Source organism: Ctenocephalides felis, unplaced genomic scaffold, assembly GCF_003426905.1.
Source record: "Ctenocephalides felis isolate EL2017-DRISC unplaced genomic scaffold, ASM342690v1 CF-g0.4_SCAFFOLD_03571, whole genome shotgun sequence".
Lineage (NCBI taxonomy): Eukaryota > Metazoa > Arthropoda > Insecta > Siphonaptera > Pulicidae > Ctenocephalides > Ctenocephalides felis.
In genome coordinates this window covers 19486834-19500652 of record NW_020539725.1, presented here as the reverse complement: position 1 = coordinate 19500652, position 13819 = coordinate 19486834, and the positions used below count along the sequence as shown (strand labels likewise).

Genomic DNA, 13819 nt, shown 5'->3' with positions numbered 1-13819 from the left:
AAGTAAAATATCAATAAAACCCTTGTAAAATATATCTGTGATAGCAATAACATGACACGAAAATAAAAAAATACATTTCAAATATAATAAAATATATAATACTCATTTGTCCTCGTTTTTGGCATATGTCATCGAATACTTTGTTTTAACCATATAGTTGTACTAAAAAAATTATTAGTTTTTAGCAATATTTTTAGTTAAGGTTTACGCCAAAAATTCGGAACTTTTCTTCATAATTAATATTTGGCAAAATAAAACATAATATCTAAAATTCTAAACGAACATTTTAAAATATTATGTGCCTGCTAAAAGTGGTATAATATTAAAAAAGTAGCTAAATTTCAATTCTTATTGATAAAGTCGATTATTCACACGATTCAAGCGATCAAATAAAACTTGCCTTCAACGGTTTTTATTATTTTATCGCTAACAAGTTTTAGTGTTTTGTCATTTTTGCGTGATGTACATGTTTTTGTACTCGTATAAAAATGCATCAAACATTTGCGTCAAAAATATATTTAGCATGAACAAGCCGTTAATAATCATTATGCAGTAAACAATTGCAACAACATGTTATTAAAACTAATTATGCGTGAAAGTTACTGTTGGTAAAAACATCATTAATAATTTTGCTGATTTTTTTTATTTCTGTAATATAATGTATGTAATTTCCAAATTTGAACTTTCTAATCATCAACGCGACTTTGATCTTTGTTTTAATATCTTATGTACTATGCTTTTTTATTTTGAAAAGGTTTGAAGACATAGTTATTAAATATTTTTTGTATTTTGCATTATAAATATTAGAATCTAATGATTGGATTCATTTAGGAATACAACATTCAAATCATAAATTTGCTTTTAATATGAGTCTAAAATCTACTAAAAGTTTCCACAGTTTCAACAGAAGTCACTCAACTAGAACAATATAAGTCCATACACTGTGAAAAATTAATTGTATCTGGCGTAATGCAACATAATTACTGGCATTTCTCGTGCCAGTAATTTTTGTACAATTGAAAACAGAAGTTTAAAATTCTTAAAGTGAGAAGCTATTTTAACTAATTGCTTGCCCTTAATAAATTTCTCTTTTGTAACTTTGGACGGCGCCATTACCATTATAAAGTATTGTATTTATTCATATTATCGTAAGTAAAGTGTTAAATCAAACTCAAAAAAGTGTTAAAGAAGATTAAATCAAATTAAAATATAATAATGTGTTTTACTCTTTATTCATCTCACTCTTCTTTTAGCTTCTTTTATTTTTTAGCTTCTTACACATAGATAAATAAGCATGATATAAGAAAGTATAGATTGCAAACACGCGGTTGCTTAGCCATTACCTCAATTTTCTATATTTCCGCATCCTATGGGGCGTCACCAACTGTAGCACATATATTAACATCGAGGTTAATTTCAGATAAGATAAGAGTTGTCCAAAAAACCAGTAAAGTTAAACATTGTTTAGCTCAATATTTGAATCTAGAGGGAAAAAGATGTATAACCAGCTCTAACCTTGATTCTCATGACCATGCTCTCGGGAGATAAACGTTAATCCTTGAAAATCCATAATAAAAGTATGTTCTTCCGTTGGTAGTTTTTTTTAGCATTAGTTAAAAGTGTAATTATTTTGTAAAATACCTTTAAAATTAAAATAAGACATTAAACCTGTTTGCCACCTGGCCATTTCAAGTTACTCCGCCTATAGAGCAAAAAGTTCTAGATAACAAATTTTTGAAAGACAGCAAGACAGCACATCTTTTTAATGATGAAGTAGCTGATAGTTTTACTGAATGTAGTAGATAATTGTTCGTTTGAAATGTGTTATTTGTTGTGATATAATTAGCTAAGTTTTCGTGATATAGTTGATATTTGCTCAAAGTCAAATTGGACCATTGTGCTTCGCCCTGCTCTACATATATACTTTTTATTAAATTTATTTTAATTCATAGAATGTTACTTGAAACTTTTCAAAAAGCGGGTCAAAGAAGAAATACTTGATTCATTTTCTATCTTTCCTCGCAGAAATTTTAAAATGTTGTATAAGCTCAGTTGTATTATTTACAATTATACACAAAATGCAGAATCCAAAAATAATCTGAAAAACTTGAAACATAATCAATAAGTCGAAAGCCCAAAAAAGACTTGGATTGGATTATACCATGTCTTCTATAGAAAGTGTATAAAACTTCCAGACAAAATATAGACAAACTAATGGAGTTTATTGTTTTTATAATACCTCATTGTATATAGCATTCAAACAACACATCCTTATACACTAAAAGTATTACTATATTTGATTCTCTAGAAATTGTTTATAATATACCTTACTCAGCAAAACAACGTTTGCCGGGTCAGCTAGTTTAAAATAATTATATTAAATCAGTTCTTAAAAAAGCATAAAATTTAAGCATGGTAGTTCATCAGTTGGAAGATCATTTGTTCTAAGTTAACTCCCCCTCCCCTGATGTTTTTACCCTTCTTTTATCAATATCTTCATATATGTTGAAAATAGATAAAAGAAGAGTATTGATGTTAAATATGTGTTGAGTAATATATCATAAAATAGTAATAGTAGTAATATCTAATTAGTACCTAATAATTTATGCTTATTTATGTATTATCATAAAATCATAAAATATCTGTAAATCATGTAATATCATAAAATCGAATCCATCATAGATAGAAAAAATATCGAATCCATATCCATTTGTATTTCTGTAATCTATGATCGCGCTCTAACTTCGTGACAGTTTTCACTTGTCTCCTCTCTCCTTTTCTTATCTCTACGGTCAATGATTATTATAACTGTCACTTTGACAATTGGGAAACAATACCTTATTTCAAGTATGCGATTCTCATATTGCATTAGTCGATTTCGTTAGCTGACAACGAAGATATGCTAACTAAGCGATATGTTAATGAGGTGTTGGTGTTTAATTACAATCAGTGAAACCATACTCAATTATTAAGCAGTACGATTGTACTGCTTTTTTTATTTTATGATTTTTGAAATTCATGATAATGATCGACATTAAAAACAGTATATCTTATATAGAAAGTGTTCTAGGTAAAACATCCAAATTTTATTGTGATACATTCAAGATACTTCAAAATTACTACCATGATGTGCTTTAATTTTTGGATTATGCAAATTCGATTGTATTTGTTACATTTTGCTAACTATTTGTTCTTGTAAATCTGACACAATGTATATTGCAATCTAATGAATATTCATATGAGCATTGATTAAGCTTCAGTCTTTGTCTATGAATAATTTGAGCTTTATATTTTTTATTTTCATTTTAACATTAATTCACATTTCCAATTATTTCATTGAATAAACGTCTGAGTATAGTTTATGTATTAATCTTTCTATTTACTATTTAGATGCTTTACCGAAATATATAAAACTATTTTTTCAGAAAATTATATTGATTTGGACTATTCACTATGGCTCTATCGCTTGTTAACTCCACTACTCATAACATTCCTCCTGCCAGCAATCATCGTACTTATGTTTTACATGACCAGTCTTATATTGTATATATACAAGTTACATAGGTAATGTATCCATATTTCAAATACTAATATATATCTCATTTGTTTGTTTTTGTTGTATGATTTTTTAGAGAGAATTGTGTTTATATAACTTTGATCTATCATATAATTTGTTTAAGTTCATTTATATATATACATATATATATATATATATATATTTATTTATTTATTTACATATATACATTATTTTCATATCTCAGTCAGACAGAGGTGCCTGGTATGAGAGATTATGAAAAACAGTTTTCATATAATATTTACATTTCATTTGACTATAATATCTATTTCATTAATATAATATCTATATATAACTCTTCAGTCTTCTTTTTCTTCAATTTCCATATAGTACTTCTTTATTTTTCTTTTAAAATTATCATTATCATTGGTCATCTTAATATAGTCTGGCAATTCGTTATATATTTTGGTAGCACTCCATATGACATTTTCTCTCAAATTCTTTTTTCTATTGCGTTCAATGTGAAAATTGTTGTGTTGTCTTGTGTAGTGTTCATGTATATCTTGATTTGTGTCTATTGTTGCACTTGTTTTAATTCGGTTAAATTTCATTTTGTGTATTAGTTTGCATTTCTCTATTTTAATTATGTTATTTAGTGAATGATTATTTGTTTCTCTCTGCAAGTATTTGGTGGGTGTTAGATGTGGTAAATTATATGCTATTTTTATGGCTTTATTCATTATTCTCTGTATGTCATTTAGGTTTGCTTTAGTTGTTTGGCTCCATGTTGTTATGCCATATAAAATTATAGGTATTATTTGCGTTTTAAGAATTAGTATTTTATTTTTTTTGCCGAAAGAGTGGATCCTTTTCAATGCCCCTGTTAATGTTCCTATCTTTCTTTTTATTTTGTTTATATGGTCTGTCCATGTCAGTTTTTCATTTATTATCAGTCCTAAGTATTTTATGCTTTCCACTTCCTCTATTGCTCTATTATTTACTTCAATTTTTAGTTTAGTGTTCTCAGTATTTTTTCTATGTTTGAAATATATGTATTTTGTTTTATCTATGTTAATTGTTAGTTTATTTTCAGTTAGCCACTCGGTGTATATTTTCATGTCCGTGTTTATAATATCTTCGAGTCTTTTTTTATCCTTATCCGCATATACTATCGCTGTATCGTCTGCATATAATATGTATCTTCCCTTTAATTTTGCGTCTTTAAGGTTATTGGTGTATAATAGATACAATAAAGGTCCTAATACAGAACCTTGTGGAACTCCACAGGTTATGTTACATCCTCCACTTGTGAAATTTCCTACCTTCGTCCTTACCACTCTTTTCATGAGGAAATCTTTGATAATGCTGTAAGACAAACCCTCTACACCCAAATCTATTAGTTTATTGAGTAATATGCCATGATCTACTGTATCGAAAGCTTTTTGTAAATCAATAAAAATTGCAACTGTGTGCATATTTTCCTCAAGGTGCTGACTGATGGTATTAGTCAAATCTATTAGGGCACCTTGTGTATTTGATGAAGGGAGGAAACCATATTGATTTTTGTCAATTTTTTATATATATATATATATATATTAGTAATATTTTTTTATTTATTTATTATCATATATTTATTTTAGCTTAGCGATCTAGAAATACAACTATATACATGTTTATATTCACTTATACTCATTTCATCGTTACCTACTAACTTACATTTACATTATATCTAACATCAAGAACAAACCAGACATAAACACAAACATAAACGAACACATCAACTACCCCAGCAAAACTCAAAATCATCTCTCAATATTTTAGTTGTATATTAATGTTCATCATTCATGAAAAACACGAATAGGTCAATTTATGTTTTTTATTTAATTAAATGAAGAAGAAAAACTAATATGATACATTTCCGATGATAAATATTATGATAATTATTAATTATATGATAATTAATAAGTAGTATGAAAAATTAGTTAAGCCATCAAAAGTTTTAAGTATAACTTCGTCTCATATTCATGTACTACAGGCAAATAATTCAAATAAAATACAAAAACAAAAGACAAACAACATTAAGTATAACTACAAGATTTATGAAAATAGTTATAATCGTTATGATATGAATAATTGAAATAAAAAATATTTTATATTGAAAACTAAAAGCAGACAAAGACAATTTTAATGTATGATGAACTAAAAATCTAAAAAAATATTTCAATCAATAGATGGTTGGGTGGAAAACAAAATAGTTTTTAAATAGTTAACTTAATTAATTAACACTATTACCCTGGTTGTGTTGCAATACATTTATATAGAACATCCTAAAATTTACCTAAAAGTTTATTCAATTCATATTTAAAAACTAGTGGGGTGGGTGGCATCGTGCCTTAAGGCAAATTGCTGGAACTTCCCGTGCCGTAACGAAATGTTCGAGGAATATTGAATGTTTTCAAATAGATTATTATAAATATTGTAACATTGTCTAATATTTATAAAAATTATATAAACTGAATTGCAGAGTTGAAATTATTTGTTTAAAGTATATTAGAACTATAGTCAGAATTAAAAATAAAATCTGAATTATTTTCGATATACAAAAAATTAAAAAAAAAAACTCGATTTCTATTTTCTGCACTCTGTGCTCTTTATCTCCGTAACTGCTGGACCTGCCTTTGCCAAAAACTAATCAGCACATCTCCTTATCAATAGGAATCGAATGTTTTTTAAACCATTCAAATCGGTTGATCCGTACGCCCGAAAACGTGGGCGAAAATTTGTATCCATACATACATACACACACACACACACACATTCATTTTTATAAAGTATGCCAAAATGTTCAGAAACCTTCAAAACGTCGAGAAATGTAAAAATTTTCAATTCCGATTTTCGGCCCATTACAATAACTTACCCTACGGGAAGTTTATATGATAAATTACAACTACAACTAGATAAATAATATTAAAAAATATTACTTAACATTTATTTGCTTTATGTGAGTCAGCTATATATATATATATATATATATATATATATATATATATATATATATTAGGGTGGTCCTTAAAATGGTCATTTTCGAATTTTCTTGCTCCCAGGGGCTCAAATGGTTCCAAATTGATAAAAAACAATGCTCTGAAAGTTTTAGCTCTTAATATTAACGTTTAGATAGAGCGCAATTCAATCAAAGTTTCTATGAAAAGAGCATGGAGAAAAATTTGAAAATTAAAAAAAAATGTTTTAGGTATAACTTAGCGACAAATGAATGAGTTTTATTCATTCATTTGTACGCTAAATTACATCTAAAAACAGTTTTTAAAATTTTTGAAAATTTTTCCATGCTATTTCCATACAAAACTTTGATTGAATTGCGCTCTATCTAAACGTTAATATTAAGAGCTAAAACTTTCAGAGAATTGTTTTTTCTCTATTTGGAACCATTTGAGCCCCTGGGAGCAAGGAAATTCGAAAATGACCATTTTAAGGACCACCCTAATATATATATATATATATATATATATATATATATAAACTCTTTTACAATGTGATGCAATAATTTCTAATAAATGTGTAATTTTTAGGCATAAACTGAAAGAAGCCTATGAAAGTTCAAATCGTTGGGCAGCAGCTAGGAATGTCATTTCGGTAATTTGGGATGCACATGGATGGTTATGGCATGGTATTATTGTTTGAAATAATTTTGTTCACATCTTTCATTTAATATCTCAAATTCTTTGTTCTGAAAGGTTTCGAAATTGATGGAATTGAAAAAATCCCTTGTGATGGCCCTGCTCTTATTATATATTACCATGGCGCCATTCCAATAGACATATATTATTTTATGGCCAGAGTGTACTTAAAACAGAATCGCGTAGTTCATACAGTAGCAGATAGATTTCTATTCAAAATTCCAGGTACTTAAATACACATTATAAAGCTGGTGCCAGTTTCAATGTATCATTATTTGGTGAAGATGATTAAAACAGTAATATAAGTACAGTGGTACCCGACATGTGAGTTCAATTCGTTCTGTATCCACGCTCGTATGCCGAATCGCTCGTAACTCGAAGCAATTTTTTTCGTATGAATACATTGAAATACCATTAATTCGTTTCAGCACTGTAGTTTTTGTTACGTTTTTTTAATATCAAATTAAATTTATTATTTATTAATTTAATTATTGTTTGCTTATGCAAACATGATATTGCAGAAATGAGCTAGACATGTTTTGTTGTTGAGTTAGTTTTTATTCATTTAAAATCTAAAATATGGTTATCTAAAATAGCATTATGTGTTATTACACACTTGTATTATACTCTGGAAAACTGGTACTTGCTCAAAGCTCGTACCTCAAATTTTGATTTATATTGAAGCAACAAATCGTTTTTTTGCTCGTTATCGAAACATTGGTATGTCAGGTCACTTGTAAGTTGGGGAACCACTGTAAATCCATTTATTTAAACAATAAAAATAATCAAAGAAGTTAAAAAAAAAAATCTGTTATCACATCATACTTTTTAAGGTTGGTCTATAATATCTGAAGCAATTAAAGTAATACCTGGTACAATACAGCAATGTTCAAATATATTACAAGAAGGAAATTTACTAGCAATAAGTCCTGGTGGTGTTTATGAAGCGCAATTTGGATCTCATTCATATAAATTGATGTGGAATAAAAGGGTAGGATTTGCAAAAGTTGCTTTAGATGCAAAAGTGGTATGTATATAATACACATCTATTGTCAATTTTAATCTATTTTGTATAATTAGCATTTTAAATTGTTTAAGCCCATTATTCCATTATTTACTGAAAATGTTCGAGAAGCATTTAGAACTGTTGGAATATTCCAGAGATTATTTTTGAAGGTAATTAGTGCTTCATAGTAGTATCTAAACAACAGTTACGAACTACTATATAATATTGTAACTCATTAACATTTTTACACAGATTTATTCTGTTCTTCGCATACCATTAGCACCTATATATGGGGGTTTTCCTGTTAAATTATTAACGCATGTTGGCAATCCTATTCCATATGATGGAAGTCTTTCACCTGAAGAGCTTCAGATAAAAGTTGCAAAAGCTATTGATGATTTAATTTTAGAGCATCAAAGATTACCGGGCAACATATTGTTGGCCTTAAAAGATAGATTTATTAGAAAAAAGATAAAATATTAGTATTTTAAATAAGACATGTATATTCCAAATACGCATTTAAAAGTATTTTGAGGTGGAAGGTTTAAATTTTTACATATAGTTTATAAATTTGTTAATTTTTATGAATTGAGAAACTTAGTGGGCAATGATATTTTGTACAAAGTGTTTAATGCATAATATATTTTATAATAAAATATTTCTGTTTTTTATTTAAATAATGATATCTTAAAAAACTAATTCAGATAATAGAATTATCATAATACCAAGAAAAGGGTATGATTAATATTTTTCAATTTACAATCAATAAATCTTTTTATAAATTTGGAACTTTGTAAAATTTGAGAAACTTTTGAAATTGTATAAGCAAATTAATTTATTGGTACTTCACTGCCTTGAATGTTACAAATATAATTGGTTGTTATAAAAAAAAATTCAAAATCAAAATAAGAATTAATATATAGATTTTCATAAAATTTCAAAATCCAGTATGAATTCAAAGACTATTTTTTAACAACTTTAATTCCATAAGAATTAGAACGACGTACGAGGTGTGTTCAAAAAGTACCCGGAATTACTAATAATTAAATTTCGCGGGTCTGGAGTGTCTGATTGTCAAAATTTTTTTTTATTGTGTTGGTATACATGCCCCTAAAGTATGATGAAATTTTCAGCTATATTCACTGTTTACTTTGTCTGTGGTAGTCGCTAAGGTTCGACGTGTTTTTCTGAGCTCGGCGATTTTTACAATGGAAGAATTGAAAAGTCAAAGAATTTGTATTAAATTTTGCGTAAAAAATGAAATAAAGTGTTGCAAAGTGCAAAAATTCACCAGATATGGCTCCGTGTGACTTTTTCCTATTCCCAAAGTTGAAGAGACCCATGAAAGGACGGCGGTTTTCCTCGATTGAAGAAAATCGCTGAGAGTGCTCAAGGACATATCAAAAAGTGAATATCAAGGGTGCTTCGAAAATTGGAAAAAACGCTGGCATAAGTGTATTATATCTGGGGGGACTACTTTGAAGGGGACCACATTAATGTAGACGAATAAATAAATATTTTTTGAAAAAACGAAAATTCCGGGTACTTTTTGAACAGACCTCGTATAAAAACGAACGACGAGATACATTTTATAATAAGTTCTTCATACTAATTGTTATTTCGTTTTTTAAACTTTATTGATTAATTTATTCGAAGCAGGCCTATGTCTAGCAGTATACAGTAATGAAATGAAATAAAACATAAATAATATTTAAATAGTTTCTGCTTGCGCTAGAAATTTCATATATTGTGTCATAAATCCAATCGAGATATAAATCGTTGTCGATTCTCATATTTACTTCCAAATCGTCATTGCAGTCGTCACCCCAGATTCTTATACCGACCTGAAAAAAAATCACATATAACAGTTATGACTAAATTTCGATTTTTATATATTACTAAATTACATTAAAATTATACATGAAAACAAAACATTACTTTTTTACTTTTTTTGAAGCGAAAATTACAACTTTAACAAATAAAATGAATATTAAAATCTTTTCGGAAAATGATGCAAAAAGTATAATGGTGTATTTACATAAATTTAATTTTATAAGCAATTCAATTTTATTGAACAAGTGATAACAACAAAATAGTTTGTAAATTTCTAAAATAGTCAAAATCATTTTATTTACTGATGGGTATGAAGAAGTTTTCAGAGTAATCGAAAATGACGGACTTAATAGTTCAAAAGGTATAGAAGTTCTCGGAAAAAGAACTTTTGGATTGGAATGATTTATATTATATGTCGTCATAGTACGATAAGAATTTTATATCACAATAACATATCAAAATTTATTTTCTTATATACTAATATACTTACTTAAAAACAATCGTACAATAATTGTACTTAAGTACAAATTTTAACATTCTCAAATTCTTCAAAAATTTTTCTTTTTGAAAATTATATTTTTTTAATTTAAATAAATTTAAATTTTAGTTTAAAAAATGTATCATCAGAAAAATTTTAAGTTTTATTATTTTTTGTACATTTTTTAAACTTAATTTTTTTTTTCTTAGAAAACGTTCTTAAAAATAGTTTTTAATTTCTCGTAATTAACAGTTATTATAAAACTATAGGTTATTAACGATTTGCATTAAAATTCTTAATCATCAGACAATAAGAAAACGTAATTTTGAATTCTTAAAATTATGATGAGAGATTATTTTCGATATCAAAAATAAGAAACTGCGCTTTCTTATTGTTCTACTAATTAGATTTAGTTATCTAATACATTGATCAAAATGGTACTAGTTTTTCGATTATATTTTTATTGTAAAAAATAGTTAGAAAAATGTTAAAGCTGTGTACCTGAACATTGTCGCATATTATAGGACTCCCTGATATAAACTGAAAATAAATCATAAGCACAATTATTCAGATATTAAATGTTTGTATGCATATATATATATATATATATATATATATATATATATGTTTTATTGGTTTTATAAACTACATTGGCCATTTTGTTTTATTTTAATTGCATACTTATATAAAATTGCGAAGATAAAACATATTGCGGTTACATTCAAACAGCCAATCCGTCGAAAAAAAAAATTACTTATTCGGTATATGTTTTTAAAGATAACAATTTATAATATATATTTAATTAAAGATATTTTATAGCGCTATAAATTTTTGAAAATAATTTTAAGTTTGTTTAATTTTTATATTTTAAGTATATATCACGTGGTCATTTGTTTTGATCAACTGTTCGAATTTATACGAATATTGATAGTTTTTATTGTTCACTTACAGGGCAAAATTTTTTTTCACCACCCTTGGTTATTTTTTTCGATTGCTTTTTCAAGCACATACTACCTTCACGATTCATATAGTAAAATGCATGAGAGGCACCTCCTTCTGACATTATGTTCTTGAAGCATTCCTTAGTGTGTAACACTTCCATTTCAACAATATCGATATTGGATTCAAACTCGTTTGGATCAAATGTTTGTTGATGAAATACTGTGAACAGTTTATTAAAGCTCATTATATATGGGTCGATTTAAAAGTCGCTTAGGCACATATGGTTTTCGGATATTAGGGATCAAAATAAGATACATTGTTGAAGAAACCATCTTTCCTTAGAAATCGCCCATACAAATATTGCAAAAAATCATCGTTTTTGGTATTTTAGTCAGCAAACAAAATTTTTTAACTATTTTTTAACTTCCCGTAGAGCAAGTTATAGTAATCGCAAAAAAAATCGAAAACGAAAATTTTTATATATCTTTACGTTTCAAAACCTTCCGAATATTTTGGCATACCTTAGAAAAAATGGATGTGTGTGTATGTGTGTGTGTGCGTGTATGTATGGATGTGCGGATACAAATTTTCGTCGACGATTTCGGGAACACGGATGAAGCGATTTAAATAATTTAAAACATTCGATTTGTATTGATAAGGAGATGTGCTGATTAGTTTTTGGCGAAGGCAGGTCTAGCCGTTCTGAAGATACAGGGCAAAAAGTGCCAAAAACGGTAACTTAGTTTTTAAGAGAACGGAGCATCTGATTTGAATAATTCAAAAAACATTTTACTTGTATTAACAAGATGAAGAACTGATTAAATTTTTATGAAAGTAGGTCTAACGGTTTCGGAGATCTAGTAAAAAAATGTCATAAAAAAAAGTAAAAAAAATGCCATTTGGTGGTCAAAAATGATCATTAGACATATGCACATCAAATTATCAGATATTTTATAGAAATTTTAACAATAAGTATAAATTTTGTTTATATTCCTATGGGTTCCGTACCAGTGTTTATTCGTTAGATGGCGACGCGGCGCTTACGCGCTTCGATATTTCGTCTCTATGCAGTTAAAGCAGTACGATTGCTTTGAAAAAAAGTTCAGATTTTCCAAAATAATTCAAAATAAATTTTTCTTCAAGGAGTCTTTTTTTTTCAAAAAAATGTTAATTATAGTTTCTCAAAAATCTAATTTTTTCAGAGTAATTTTTTTAAAAATGTTAATCTTTTTAAAACTTAATATTAATTATGATATTAATTCATACACACAAAAACCCTTTTCACAAAAAAAAATATTAAAATATTTACTTGCAATTTTATAGAGGCTGTTATGGCGACAACATTAGAGAGCCGTGCGAAATTTGCCAAACTTAAAACCAAAAATGACTTCGAGCAATCATTAATAAGTTTTACATAGTTTTATTTACGTATGTTATGATAAATAAGTTTTATAATAAAAATAAATCGCTGATTTTTGTCATGTTGAAGAACCAAAAATGATGCAATTTTTTATGGTGGACCTCTAAGGGGGGCCCCAGGGGGTGAGCAATAGGCATGGGTAGATCGCAAATCCAAAGTTATATCGGTCATACATTTGGACACCATGCTCTAAATAAGCAAAAACAGGGACAATCCATGGGTCAATGCACTGGACATCAGAATTCATTTTAGAGATATGGTTTCTTCGGCAAAGTATCTCACTTTGATTCCTAGTATCTATTATAATTATGCAGTATAAAAATAACTAATTGATTGTGAATGTGAAAGTATGTGGTATTTAAATAAAAGGCATAAGTAGCTAACACAAATTATATGGATGCGTATTTTCTTAGCTTTTTTGCTAATACAAAATAGAAGTTTATAGAACGTTTAGGGCTTTTGACGCTGCTTCAAAGACAACAAAAAGATCATCGATCAAAATGAGCAACACGTCAAAAATGAAATTATTTAGTTTCATACGAAAATCGCCTTTAATTTACTAAAATCAGCATTTACTTGGATGCCAAAGTGGTAAATGGAAACAAATCTCAAAAAATAAATATTTTTAAAAAATTACAATACGCAGGCATCTTATGTCCTCCATAGTGTCCAGTGCGACAAATATTATAAAAGTATTTCAATTCACTGTCAGAACTATGATGAATTGGAAGTATTACTGGCTTTAATGTTGGAACGTTGATGGCATCCAGGAGCTAAAAAGGTGATATTATAATAATTAATTAATTATAATGATAAGTAATTAATATTTATGACTAAATCTTATCATAATATCAGAATCAACAAAACTGAACAGGAATTGTAAATTCAGAACTTAAATAACCATCAGTTCTCATATTATAAACCCCCATCC

At 27.6% G+C, this 13819-nt stretch overlaps 1 protein-coding gene across 1 annotated transcript; it reads left to right on the top strand.

The window, feature by feature from the left end:
* The first annotated feature begins 2859 nt into the window (after positions 1–2859).
* On the top strand, positions 2860–8815 carry LOC113385135 (transmembrane protein 68-like). The gene is made up of 7 exons (XM_026622946.1): positions 2860–3070; positions 3426–3564; positions 7102–7199; positions 7267–7434; positions 8043–8236; positions 8308–8385; positions 8468–8815. Exons 1-7 carry the CDS (start codon positions 3019–3021, stop codon positions 8696–8698), a joined length of 960 nt encoding a protein of 319 aa, XP_026478731.1. The 5' UTR covers positions 2860–3018; the 3' UTR covers positions 8699–8815.
* The last annotated feature ends 5004 nt before the right edge of the window (positions 8816–13819 follow it).